Genomic DNA, 13,281 nt, shown 5'->3' with positions numbered 1-13,281 from the left:
TATTCATACCTGATCGCATGGCTGCGAATTTGCACGCCGGACGATTATCGATAGACCCATAGTATGCATGCGCGAGGCCATGCTGTAATAAAATCCTGCTAGTTTTTGTCTGTTTTCCGGGAGCGTCAGTGAAAATGCAGGCGTACCCATGTGTTTTAGGGGAAAGCATGTGACATCCATGTGACATTACATAAGAACCCTTGCGGGCATGCGAATGGATGATTTGCATAATCATCCATTCGCAGCTTTGGGAGAAATCATTCGATGGTCAGTGACCATCGAATGATTTCTTCAGCGCTCTCAGATCTAAGACACCTCTATGGTGTCTCTGGTCTGCAGGCGCCCTGTGCTAGGACAGGGTGGGCAACTGGCATCCGCTGACGTCAGCAGCCCACTCCCCGCACCCACGTCATCGGGGAATTACCATGGGAACACCCATGAAACTATGGGTGTTCCCATAGGCAAGTCCCGCGATCCGCCCCTCCATGCCCCCGCCCGGACTTCTGTAGGCGCTCGCACACAGTGGCTGCATATGCTCATAAAAACCTATGCGCATGTGCAGTCGCGAACAATCGGTCCCCCATGCAAACATGCGGGAGACTGATTGAATCAGAATAACCCCCTTTGTCACATACAAATTCACTTCTATTGTTCTAGATATTTAGGATTAGTATTTTTGACGCAAAGTAATCGGTGTAAAATGTCATATTAAGCATATCAGTCCTCTATCTTGCCTTTGCACCTGGATCGCAGAGTTGAACCGACCATCTGACAATGTTTGGATGTTGCAGCCACACATGGATCCAGGCTGGCTAGCTCTGTATTTGCACTCTGCCTGTCTTTCCAGAAGGTGGACAAACATAGATGGGGTGAACTGCAAGGTCTGACTCATGGAACATCCCTCTGTGAGCCATGGTCATGCTTCCCTTGATGTGCACAAACGCATGCCAGAGCTATTAAGCTGCCCCAGTCTGTCCATGCTGGATTGCATATGTTTTCCTGAATTAGTGTAATAGTTACCTAGAGAAGTAGTCTTTTTGTCAGAAAGTAAAGTTGCAAATTGAGAGACACATAAAAAAAAAAAAAACATGGTGTGGCTAAGGCCCATATACACTGGGCGACTTTGAGCTGAAAGTCGCTCAGAACAGGAGGCCAGTGTGTATGGCCCAATGATGAGCGATGAGCGCTGCTGCACGCTCCTGCAACATCGCCGGGAAAGCCGTTCATCTGCTGGTTATATCAGCAGATGAGCGGCTTCCAGGACGGCTTTGCATAGCGCTCCGCTATGCAACGCCGCTACCCCCCCTCTGTCGGCGCCAGGCAGGGGGAAAGCCGCTCAGTGTGTATGCACTGAGCGGCTTTCCCCGCAGCGATGACAGCGGTCATCGCTCTCCATACACGCTGGGCATAGTCGCCCAGTGTGTATGGACCTTAAGTAGCAAAGTCTGTGGTGTTGTTCAATCAAAGCTATTATCTGAGGATAAATGATGCAGATCAGGTTAATCTCTAGGCTAATGCTTCTAACGTTGAGTACTTTAATTTCACCTAATTAATTTAAAAAATAAAATCTATTTAGCATTTCTTTTTATTAACATTAATACAATGCTTATTTAATATGGAAAAGTGCAAGCAAGCAAATTAGCTTATAGAGCAGGTAAAACCACTAATATATGAAGTGTATGTATGTGTATATGATACATATATATATGCTATTGTATGTTTCATTTAGATAAGTGTATTAAACATTTACCTAAATTAAAAATCAGACTGTGTATATATTCCTCTGCCATCTCCAAGTAGGAGTGGGAGCCCTGGGATGTTTTTTTTTTTAAATGTATGTAAATTAAATACAGTTACTTTTTGATGTACATAATTCCAGTAAATCGTTTTTTTTCTTTTTCTTTTTTAATTGGCCAAATCAGAAAACTATTGTAGAAACGGGAATGGGATGATTGAGAACATCCATTGCATTTACAGAATAGTTTACTTACTGCTAGTTTGTGCATTATCAGTCCACAAACACATCTCCCTGATTATACAGCAATTTACAAGCAATTTCAGCACAAAGGGAACTACCGGTAAATAATTTCTCATCTGAGATCACCTCACTGTATGTGATTGCACTCTGCATAGCATGTGAGGAAGGCACAACTCTCTCTCTCTCTCTCTCTCTCTCTCTCTCTCTCTCTCTCTCTCTCTCTCTCTCTCGGTACAGCAGTATTGTAAGGCAGGCAACTGCATACTTTTCTCTTGTCCATGACTACTTCTGTATTTTATTTTTCTTCTGCTTATAAATTAGAATGTTAGTATTCAAATCAGGTGGTTTGTTTTTAATGCACTTTCTAAAACGTGTCTAGCTCCGATCTATACGTTTACTTATGTATAGTCTAGTTCTTGGCATTTATACTTCACTTGCCAAGAAAGGGGTTAGACCAGATAGGCTCCCAGAGGCATCACTCATGATCATTAGGGAGGGGGCTGTGGTGGATACTGTACTAAAAACCACATTCTAATTTGCATATTAATGAAGTCTCCGGCTATACCACAAGGCACAGCATGAATTAACAGATGGTATTTAAATCTTCTAGTAAATATGAGAGACAGGCAGTGACTAGCAATTATGACAGTATTTAATGGAATATCTGTTATTGATTCATAATTAGACCTCATTAGACCTTTGTCTATTTTGTGCTAATTCTTCCATGCAATGAAAAGGTTGTCTTGGTTTGGCAGGCTTTTAAACCAAATACCCCAGGTGAAATATGAGGCTCAGAAAGCAATGGAACATAAATGGTTAAAATTGACTTTAATCAAGCGTTCAATCGAAATAGAAAAACTGCCGCATTGTTCTGTTAAGGAAGATGGTATTCATCAACACTATCAATTATAATGTGAAAGATCAAAAATATCTTAGATCGTCGATAATAATGGATGGATGACTGTTTTTTTACATTAGATCATATGGTTTGCAGCAGTGATGCGTAATAAAAAGTTTAATTGAACCACAGAAAACATCTGAAAATCCCGTAAAATCTATTTTCATGATAAAGTATTTTTAATAGAGTATGTGTAAGCAACATTAATCTGCTTCCATCCAATTTCATATACTTGTATGAAATCGGATGGAAGCAGATTAATGTTGCTTACACATACTTTCTTAGAAATACTTTTGCATGAAAAAAACCCTCCCCCACACCACCCTTGCCACGTAAGAACGGTCCAGTGGTTTATTGCACTAGTCGATGTAGTATTTTAACGGTCCAGTGGTTTATTGCACGTATTTCCCCCGATTCCTGCTCAGGGCGGGGGGGGGCTGACGTCACAGGACGTCATTGCCCGCCCCATCTTCGGTAATCTGCGGAGGAAATAAAAGTCAGTTTAGACTGACTTTTATTTCTAAAGGCAGGAAAAATCATTTGATGGTAAGGTTCTCACTTAGCCGCTACCAACCGCGGCTTAGTGAGCCGACCGGAATTAGGCCCTTAGTGTGTGTCTGTGGTGTGGTATATTTAGTCAACGTGCACAAGGTTGATGGTGACAATATGTTGACACAAGCAATGAAGGTCAACATGGAAAGGTGACGCATGATCAGATCAACATGAAACTTGGATGTGCGACAGGATAGCGTATTGTTACAATTTTACAATTCACTTGCAGATTTACACATGGCGGATTTTCACTTTGTCTGGGTGGCGGCTAACCACTCGCAGTCATCTGCAAATTTACAGATGAGCAATCAGGTCTGAATCAGGACCATTGTATCCATTTTTAATAAGGTTGCATCTTTTTTTGGAGTTTATTTATTTATTTTATTTATTAACAGTTTCTTATATAGCGCACACATATTCTGCAGCATTTTACAGAGAGAATATTTGAACATTTACATCAGTCTTTGCCCCAGTGGAGCTTACAATCTATATTCCCTACCACATGTACTCACGTGCACTCAGACATTCTGAGGTTACTTTTGTTTGGAGCCAATTAACCTACCAGTATATTTTTGGATTGTGGGAGGAAACTGGAGTACCCAGTGGAAACCCACGCAGGAGTTGCAAGGGTTCTGTCTTATTTAAAAGTTTCATTTCAAAGCAAAGAACTTCAGAATTAAGTTTGCAATTCTCTGATATATATAGTCATGCTGATTATACTGTATATTATTTTTTTATTATTATTTTAGGGTGGATGAAGTGAATTGGTCGCACTGGAATCAGAATCTTGGTATCATTAATGAGGATCCTGGAAAGAATGATACTTATCAATACTATGGGTTCTCCCAAACTGTGGGGCGTCTCCGGAGAGGTAGGCCTGATTTTTTTTTTTTTTTTTAATACTTTTTTATTTTCAATATGCAAAAAAAAACTTACATACATTGATTACAGATTACGTACAAACACATAAATACTGAAGTACAGCTTAACAAAAGACTCCCGATTTCGACCGATATGGTATAATAGTGGGAATTGAGCCCCCGTTGGGCTAACTCAACGCTTCCATGACCAGGGGGAGGGCAGTGGGCCTACTTATTCGTGGTCCTCAAGGATATCACAGAGTGCTAGTTCCAATCCTAACCTATCTAGTGCTACCTAAAAGTGTTAAAAAGGTGATACGTATAGACCTTTTACCATCGCATTAATATCCACATAATACCAGGTCTATTCACTTAACATGTGTTTTACAAGTGGAGTAAATGATATATATCAAATGTGCTCTCTTTTTTTTTTTTTTTTTTTTTTTTTTTATTTATTATTTATTTTAAGGGTGGTTATATTAGCCACCTTAGAACCTGTTTTTAAACCTAAATACTATAGTGAAGCACTTTCCTGCTGCTCGGGACTTTTTGAATTTAAGTGATAACCATAATTAAAAATCCAACCGTGTGGCTCAAATCTATGTAATAGTGCTGCCACTGTTCCAACCCTATTCGAATGCGGGGATATGTCACATCTCTATTCCCACCCTTTTCCAAGCATATCGGTCGATACCGCAAACATACTCAACATACTACCCCTACCCTTGAACAAGCTTCAACCTCCCACCTTCCACAGTTCGCCTTAGGCCTGGTACCCTTATGTCTCTTTAAGAAAACACACCACAACTTCAGACAACTACCCCTGAGTTAGATTGATCCATCTGGACCATATTGCCTTAAATTTCCTCTCTGCCCCCCTAGCTGTATATGTATATCTCTCGTGATCAAGCGTGCTCCTTACCAGGGCTGTCCATTCCGAGCACGCTGGGGCCTCCTCCGCCATCCACTTCCTAGCTATACATGTTTTTGCAATGGCACATAGGTTAATTGTCAATTCCCATATGTTCCTTGGGATTATATGCTCTCCCTTTATGCTCAGAAGGCACAGCCCAGGGGTGCACGCTCTTTTAGGGATCCCCAACTGCACAAGATGATTAATTATCTGCTCCCAAAATGTTATTATGGTTGGACACTCCCATATCAGGTGGAAAAAGGTGCCTTCAGGCTTCTTACATTTAGGGCATGTTGGTTCTACCCTTCCTCCAAATTTTACTAAATGGACCGGAGTGATATAAGACCTATGTTGGATGAAGAGTTGTATCTGTTGAAATCTTAACTGAGTTGTTGCTTTAAATATATTAGCAAGGGATTCTGCCCATTCATCATCATTGATATCCCCTATTTCCGCCACCCATTTTGCTTTTAGGGGAAGCAATTTATCCTCACTAGTTTTTTCCTGCAGGGCTCTATATGTTTGAGCTAATATATGACAAGGCTTGGTTTTCTTCAGGAGGCATTTAACTTTTGATTCCTCAAGAACCGGGTCCCGGGGGCCAAACTGAGCATGTAATGCCGATTTTAACTGTATATATCGAAAATAGTATGAATTATCCAATTGTAGTTGCTCTTTCAAAATCGAGAAGGGGCAAAAACATCCCAGCTCATAGAGCTGCCCCACCTCCAAGAGTCCTTTTGTCCCCCAAACCTGTTTGACCTGAAGTTCCTCTAGTTCTTTAAACACCCTGGGATTATACAGGGGGGTTTCTGGGTCCATCCCTCTACTCCCAAGTAACTTCTCCAGGTTCTTCCAAATTTTTAAAGCTTGAATAAGGAATGGTGGCCAAGCAGACTTAATTTCTCCCGAAAGGAGAAGATGTAGAGGGGAATATTCAGGGGTTATTGCCTTAACCATAGCCCTGACCAACTCTGTGTCCTGTCCTGCCTGTAACCAGGATCTCAAAAAAACCATCTGGGAGGCAAGATAATAAAGCCAAAAGTCGGGTAATCCTAGCCCACCTCTAGCCTTGGGCCTGGTCAAGACCCTCTGTCGAATACGCACCCGTTTCCTGTTCCACACAAGAGAGGAGATGAGCCCCTCGAGAGTGTGGAAGAGTAGGTAGGCCTGATTTACTATACAGATGAATTAGATGTCCTGGACTTTTGTCATCTAGGAAAAACTACAGGTTTTGAACAGTTCACTTGTTTCTCTCCCCACTTCAATGTGTTTTATGTGGTAGCAGCATGTCTAATAGAGCAGTTGTAATGCTGTTGGCATGTTTTGATGCTAGAAGTAAACAATCCACAAATGTAATGGCAATAGTACATCTTGGCTAATAGTGGGTACACACGGTGCGATTTTGCATGCAATTCTATCCTAATTCGATTGGGATTGAATCGAATGGTACTCAAAATGCATTCAATTTGACTATATATAGTACAGATCTGTACTATATAGTTTTGCCTGACAAGACTATTTTTCGATTTGATTTACACTACACTGGAGCGCGCATTGGGATCGAATCTGCATCGAATGTAGAAAAACCATTCAATCTCCATTCAATTTTGAAATGTCCGCTGGGGGCCTTCCAGTAGGAAGGAATTTACGCCATCTGAAGATGGTATCCGTTCAATATGCAACAGCCCCTAATGATGAATTGGTTGGTTACCTAATACATGTGGGGACTAGAAATTCTACACTTGTAATGGGTCCATTCAGCCTCATGAATAGATCCATACTCTCCAGAATTTAAATACAAGGGTGTTCTGTTCCTAAATAGCCACAGCCGGTATCCAACCAGGTAAATAAATGGAGAGGAGAGCTTGGCTTGTATCCTATGTGTAAACACAAGCATGCTCAGTAAACGAAGGCGGTTGCTTATTTTTTTGCAGAGATCCCATTATAGTAAATAATAGGAAATTAGACAAAACCTAATGGTTTTAGTACATACACTGCAGCCCATATGTAAAAACTGCCACTGCTAAGTAATGCTGCACATTGATTAAGTCATTTTGTGATGCTGCTGGGGCAGTTTTATAATGTGCGCACAGTTTTATAGAGAGGATGGTCCCAATTCTAGTCTAACTTGCTGTGTAGAAACAAACATGCCCCAGTATTTGTGTGCTAAATGTAAAACTAGCTAGTATTTATCCTGCATACAAAAATACTAAATCTATTTGCTCATGGTTTGTGCAGGCGCACAGTTACTATGGATGTGCAGCCTGGGTTTTCTAGAATCTCAGCCTATTTAAACTTGCATTAGTTTTCCTGCCTTTCTAGGATTCCAAAACAAGACAAAACATCATCTTCCCAGTGTTTTGGATTCAATATCATTCCCTCCTGCAGGAATTAGGGTGCTATTTCACACATAATCGCTGACGGTGTTGGATATAGGAAGGCCCTTTCAGTCTTTCCATTCAGATTACAACCAAAGTGTACAAGTGTACATGGTTTGATGGGCAGCCATGTGTTCCTTACTTTAGTGTTAATACTGGCCAAGCCAGTTTTGATGTAGATAGTTAGCAAAATATTTTTTTATTCTTCTAGTGCAGGAAGTGTATCACACGGATACTGTAAGTACCTTAACGAAGCATTAACCCTGGGTGCACATTGGTGGAGGAGTTTTTTGTCGATGCTCACAGTGCAAACCAGAGCTCCAGATACAGGGCAGCATTAAGTAACTTAACTGACCATTAAACCTGGGTGCCTATTGGTGGTGGTGTTTTTTTGCTTTTGTTCGCAGTGCAACAATAGGTACTTGTGTACTTGCACGGCGCCCATCGCATCGCAGACCATATCGCATGCGATGCGACGCAATATCGGCCGATGTTGTACAATGGCATACAATTTTAAAATACACGTCCTACGGTACACGTCCTACGACCTTTTCATACCCCCACTATCCACGTCGGCGTGGAGTTGAGAATAGAAAGTGTGGCGAGCGGACACGGATACCTTAACAGGTATCCGCGTCCCCTCGCGGGCTTCACAGGTATCCGCGTCCCCTCACGGGGCTCGCCGCGCTCGTCACACTTTCTATTCTCAACTCCACGCCGACATGGATAGTGGGGGTATGAAAAGGTCGTAGGACCCGTACCGCCGCCCCTCGCGGGCTCGCTGCGCTCGCCATGCTTCGGGTTCACGTTTCTACTTGGGGGGTGGCGTGGGGGTGCATTTAAGCATTGTAAGCACCCATTAGGGTGCTTATACAATTTAATATCGAATATGAGTTAAAATCGCATCGCATGCCATCGGGTGTATGGCATGCGATGTGACTAAAAAATCGGGCGACTAATTATCGGGGCGCCGTGCTAGTACACAAGTACCCAACCTTAACCCTAGTGCAAACTGGTGCCTGCAAGAAACTTTTGGTGTGTCTTCCATGAGTACTATAATGCATGGTGATTTACAACCGTGTGTAAAAACAAAAACATCCAAAAAATAAAAAAAAATTTGTTCAGGGTCAGGCTGTGGCACTGCATTAATAATAGAAGCAATGTAAATCACAGTGTGAAGTTGTTATTTTTGTAAAACTTGTTTGTGTTTAGGATCAGGCAGTGGCATTTTGTTAAAGTAATGTTCAGTAGGTGCCATGCCAATGCATTAGTAATATAAGTGCTGTGAGTCTATCACAATCAGTTGACAGAAGAGCAGGAGCAGCAACCAAGTGCTAGTGCTGTGGTTGTTGCCAGGAAAAACTCATCTTTTCTATCAGACCCAATGGTGATGAGAACAAAACATTTTGACAGCTGGTCAGTTCTCAAAGAATTTTAGAGACTCCTCTATCTTGACTCAATCTGAAACTAAACTTCCATCGAATGGTAAAGTATTATTATAATGACAGTTTACAAATGAACATGTCAGACAGTCCCTTTGACTATAGAGAGGGAAAGCAGGCAATTTGGAGCCCATTGTACTAACTTGCTATGCTTTACATAAACTGTCTACCCTCTGGTGTGTATTTGGAGAGAGTTTTCAACAAAGCCAGGAACCTTGTGAGTTTTCATGTAGGGGCCAATATTCTCAAAATGGTGGAAAGATTTTAGATTTTTTTTTCCTCCCAAAATTACAGATACAAAACCAAAACACATGGGTGAATTTGCAAAATTAGAACCAGTACCAAAGCATAAAACTTAATATAGATCCAAAACACAGGGTTAGTGCTCTTCTCTAGAGGTATCCCTCCACTAGTGCGATTTGGGCCCTTTTCAACTGATTCCAAGGCATCGGACCGAGGAATTGGATGAAAAGGTCCCAAATCGCATCTGTTTAAACTCCGATTCTGATTTCTGATCCAATGCACAGTGCCATGCACATCGGATCAGTTCCAAAGATAGTGCCTGCTGCACCAAGGATCCATCGGATCCAGCAACCAGGAAAAGGATCACATATGATACATAACCTGCAAAAGGACCGCATACGATGTATCTTCCTGCCACCCAGGAGCTTGAGGGTGGGCTATCGCATGCGATGCTTCACTGTAGTAGATGATGGCCTTAACAGTTACTTGCTTATATTCTACCAGCTCAGAATCAGGCCTTGATGTCTCCTCACTTGTAAAATATATATTAAAATTGATAAATATGCATTAGCATAGGTTGTAACCATTTCAACTGAATATAAATATGAGGTAGTTTACAAAAGCATGAATATTGGATGTTTTATTTATTAGCAGAACATTTAAATCTCATTTGTTTTATTCTGTTACTTTGTAGATCGGTGGTCTGTAGTGGTGCCTCGAGTGGTGGAGCTGAACAAAGTCCACAATCCTGATGATGTTGTGGTTCCTCTTGAACATATGCAGAATACGCATCCAAACTACCAAAGGCAAAGCTACTCGCAGAGCTGGAAAAAAGATGAGACCAATATCTGACCAGGTGCTCATCAAACACCCCTTATGGTGCAGACATATCCTATTGACAGAGACAGAGAGATACAACTCCATCTGCGCTGCTAACCAGTGTCTGGAACTTTGCATTTTTGCACAAATGCTCATTTTATACAAGACTGAACCGGCTACCACAGTTCCGGATCTGAACTCTAAAGCAATGTTTTATTACATTTTTAAAATTATTTTTTAATTGTAAAGTTTTTATTAAAAAAAGTAACAGTGTCTGAAAATGAATATACTATTAAAAGAAACCAGCATTGGACATAAAATTCTTCTATTGGAGAAAAGTTTTTGCGTATTTTACATATCGCAGTTGTTTTTAACTACCGTTTGTGTACATTTCATGCTTTTGAGATTAGTAATTATTATAAATATTTATACAAAGAAAGTGACCAAAATATAAACATACCTCTACTTAAGAGTATTAAGATTCTTGTTTGTAATACACACACAGTTTGATTGGTTACCATTCTCTGTATGTCTTTGATGAAGTTTTTAGCTCTCTGCAGTAAAGTTACTTGGAATTTAATGAAATTGTCCTCCTAAATGTCAAAGGCATTGTCTTTTACTTAGATCACTGCTTTCCCGAATCCCTTACATGCAAAATGCTTTGTCAGTTTGTCAGAATTTAAATGTGTAAAGCTGTAGACAGAAGCAACTTTACTTCCCTGAGTTTTGTAAAAAGCTATAAATGTGAACTACAGTAACTGGAAAAAGTTAATTCAGAAGATTAATTTCTATCAAAGTTTTCAGCATTACTAGGTCCATAAAGATTTCACAATAATTTGAGTGTTTTTTAGAGTTTTTAATAACATTTTTTTTTTGTACACACTCACCTCATCTAAATTTATTTATTCATGTACAAAATGTTTTCAGCCGACAGAATAGGATTTAAGTTTGTGGCAAAATGTTTTAAATAGAAGATTACTCATCTATATACCATTAAGGCAGACATTTTGTTAACCAATCTTCCTAAATGCACAGCCTGTATATTCATTAGGAACCAGTGACATCACTTAGAGCTTTGTTACAATAATCTTGAGCCAATGGTTCTTAATGGATTGGTAGACTGGCACCTTGCTGCTTCTGTTGTGTGGTAGTTTAAGTTGCCATTTTAAATTGTTAAAACCCTCTTTTTGTATAAAGTTTTTAAATTATGTATGGACTTCAATTGTATTTTCCGGTTTACATTATCATATTAACCAGCACCACGATTGGTCTCACATCAATACTGTTATTGTAGGTATGTCAGCCATCTAATGTATGGAAAAATAATATAGTAGTGTAAAACTACACATAGGAGCCCCAGTCAGCAAAATGAAGATTATAGTACTTGTGCCTGAGTTATGGAGGACAACATTTTAGTGTAATATATATTTTATATTCCAGCTGTGGGTGCCATATTAGTCACACCTGAGATTATTTACTAAGTCCCTGCAAGGATGGTAAGTGACCATGCCAAAATGCCACTTGCACCATATTAAGACATACACAGTAATGCTCCTTGCATTATATTATGCCCCATGCAGTAAGGCACCCAGCACTATATTATACCCCACACAGTAATGTCCACTGCACCAAATTTAGCCAACTCACAGTAATGCCCCTTGTACCATAGTTGTCTTCCCTCCTGCAAGCAGTTCTTGTTTCAGCCATAAATCTCATGCTGTCTGGCATTGTACTCCTAATCTCCCAGATTTATCAGAATGATTTGCTGTAACTGTTAAGGAGTTCCTGCTGATGACTCTCATTCATTATCCCCCTTACAGGAGAGCGAGAGAGCGACACACACACACACACACACATTGCAGCACATGATTAATCACACACATGGGGGTCAATCCTATTGGGTGCAGATGATTCGCGAGTGTGAATTATCATGGCATCGGGCGCACTTTACGGCAGTCTGAATTCGCTTAAAAGCGCTCGCACCTCCATAGGGGTGCGGCGTTTAAATGCTTGAAAATGGCTCCTCGGACCTAATGGGATCGACCCCATGGTCTTCTTGGACCTAATTCAGACCTGATCGATGGGCTGGTAATTTCTGGAGACCTAGGAACAGATATACGCGGTCCTGTCAGAGTGAAATCCTGCCACAGACAAGCCGGTATTTTGCTTAGCAGGGCTTGCAAAAATTAGCTGGACTGGCCAATAGCAACAAATCCATTCACCATGGAATGATTTTTTTAGTGTGTGCAGTCTGTGCATAGCCCAGGTCTTGGCGGATGCGATAGAAACAGGCTGTTCAGGGCTGGACCTGAAGTCACACGCCTTCCCCTAAAACACCTGGGCATGCCTGCATCTTTCCTGACACTTCCAAAAAATGCCAGTTGCCACTCCCAAATGCTGGCTTCCTGTCATTCATCTTGCGTACGGCCAGCAATAAAAAAAGAAGTAGGATTTTATTGCAGGATGGCCTTGCGCATGTGTACCATGGTCCGTACGCATGCACAGTAATAGTAATTACCTGGCCTGCGAATTCACAGCCATGCAATCAGGCCCCTTATCTGTGCTAGTGTGCACCCATCCATAGCAAGCTGCTACTGTTACTAGTGAGTGACTTATGGTAAGATTTTTTTTGGTCATATTTCTTTAGTTAAACACATTTAGTTAATTAGAGTATCTGGTATCCATAGGGATTTGGCTAATGGTATGGAAAATAATTAAATCTGGGTAGTGCCTACAAATATTTGAAAATATTCTCAATACGTATTGTTACTAATGTTATATAGAAATATATCTCAACAACAAGCATTTAAACATTGAGACACCCATAAGTGGAGCTAGTTGTGCCCTTTTGGGAGATTGTGACACCCCCATTGACGGCCATAGTCACTGCAGCATCTCTTATGGCGGCCCCCAATGGCTCAGCAGTTCCACCACTTCCAGGTACTGTTGTTTGCGCCTGCCTCCTTGCCGCTTGTAAAATGTCCCTTCCAAAATGGCTACTACCTCCTCTAGCATTCTTCAGAATGGGAGGGACATTTTCAGCAGTACTCCATGAGGACAGCCAGGCTGCATGGAATACTGTGCAGACACTGGCCGCAGGTGCACTGTGTCATTTGCACAGCTTGCCCATGCCTAATAATGCCCCGCCTAGGTCAGGGCTGGGCAATTGCGGCCCTCCAGATGTTGAGGAACTAC

At 41.1% G+C, this 13,281-nt stretch overlaps 1 protein-coding gene across 2 annotated transcripts in view; it reads left to right on the top strand.

Annotated features, from left to right (window-relative positions):
* Positions 1-11,275, top strand: part of TRPV4 (transient receptor potential cation channel subfamily V member 4) — an 84,902-nt gene extending 73,627 nt beyond the window's left edge. The window contains exons 15-17 of one of the 2 annotated variants that reach the window (XM_083146220.1): positions 4,178-4,299; positions 7,794-7,819; positions 9,962-10,106. In XM_083146220.1, the coding sequence (XP_083002346.1) occupies positions 4,178-4,299; positions 7,794-7,819; positions 9,962-9,976 (163 nt within the window). In that variant the 3' untranslated portion in view covers positions 9,977-10,106. Of the gene's footprint in view, positions 1-4,177; positions 4,300-7,793; positions 7,820-9,961 lie in introns of both variants that reach the window. The other variant, XM_083146212.1, reaches the window with a different exon arrangement.
* Positions 11,276-13,281: the final 2,006 nt, after the last annotated feature.

The sequence above is a fragment of the Crinia signifera genome, chromosome 1, assembly GCF_055691185.1.
Source record: "Crinia signifera chromosome 1, ASM5569118v1, whole genome shotgun sequence".
In the NCBI taxonomy this organism is placed as follows: domain Eukaryota; kingdom Metazoa; phylum Chordata; class Amphibia; order Anura; family Myobatrachidae; genus Crinia; species Crinia signifera.
Note: the sequence above shows the minus strand (reverse complement) of the source record. Positions and strands in the feature narration are given on the sequence as shown.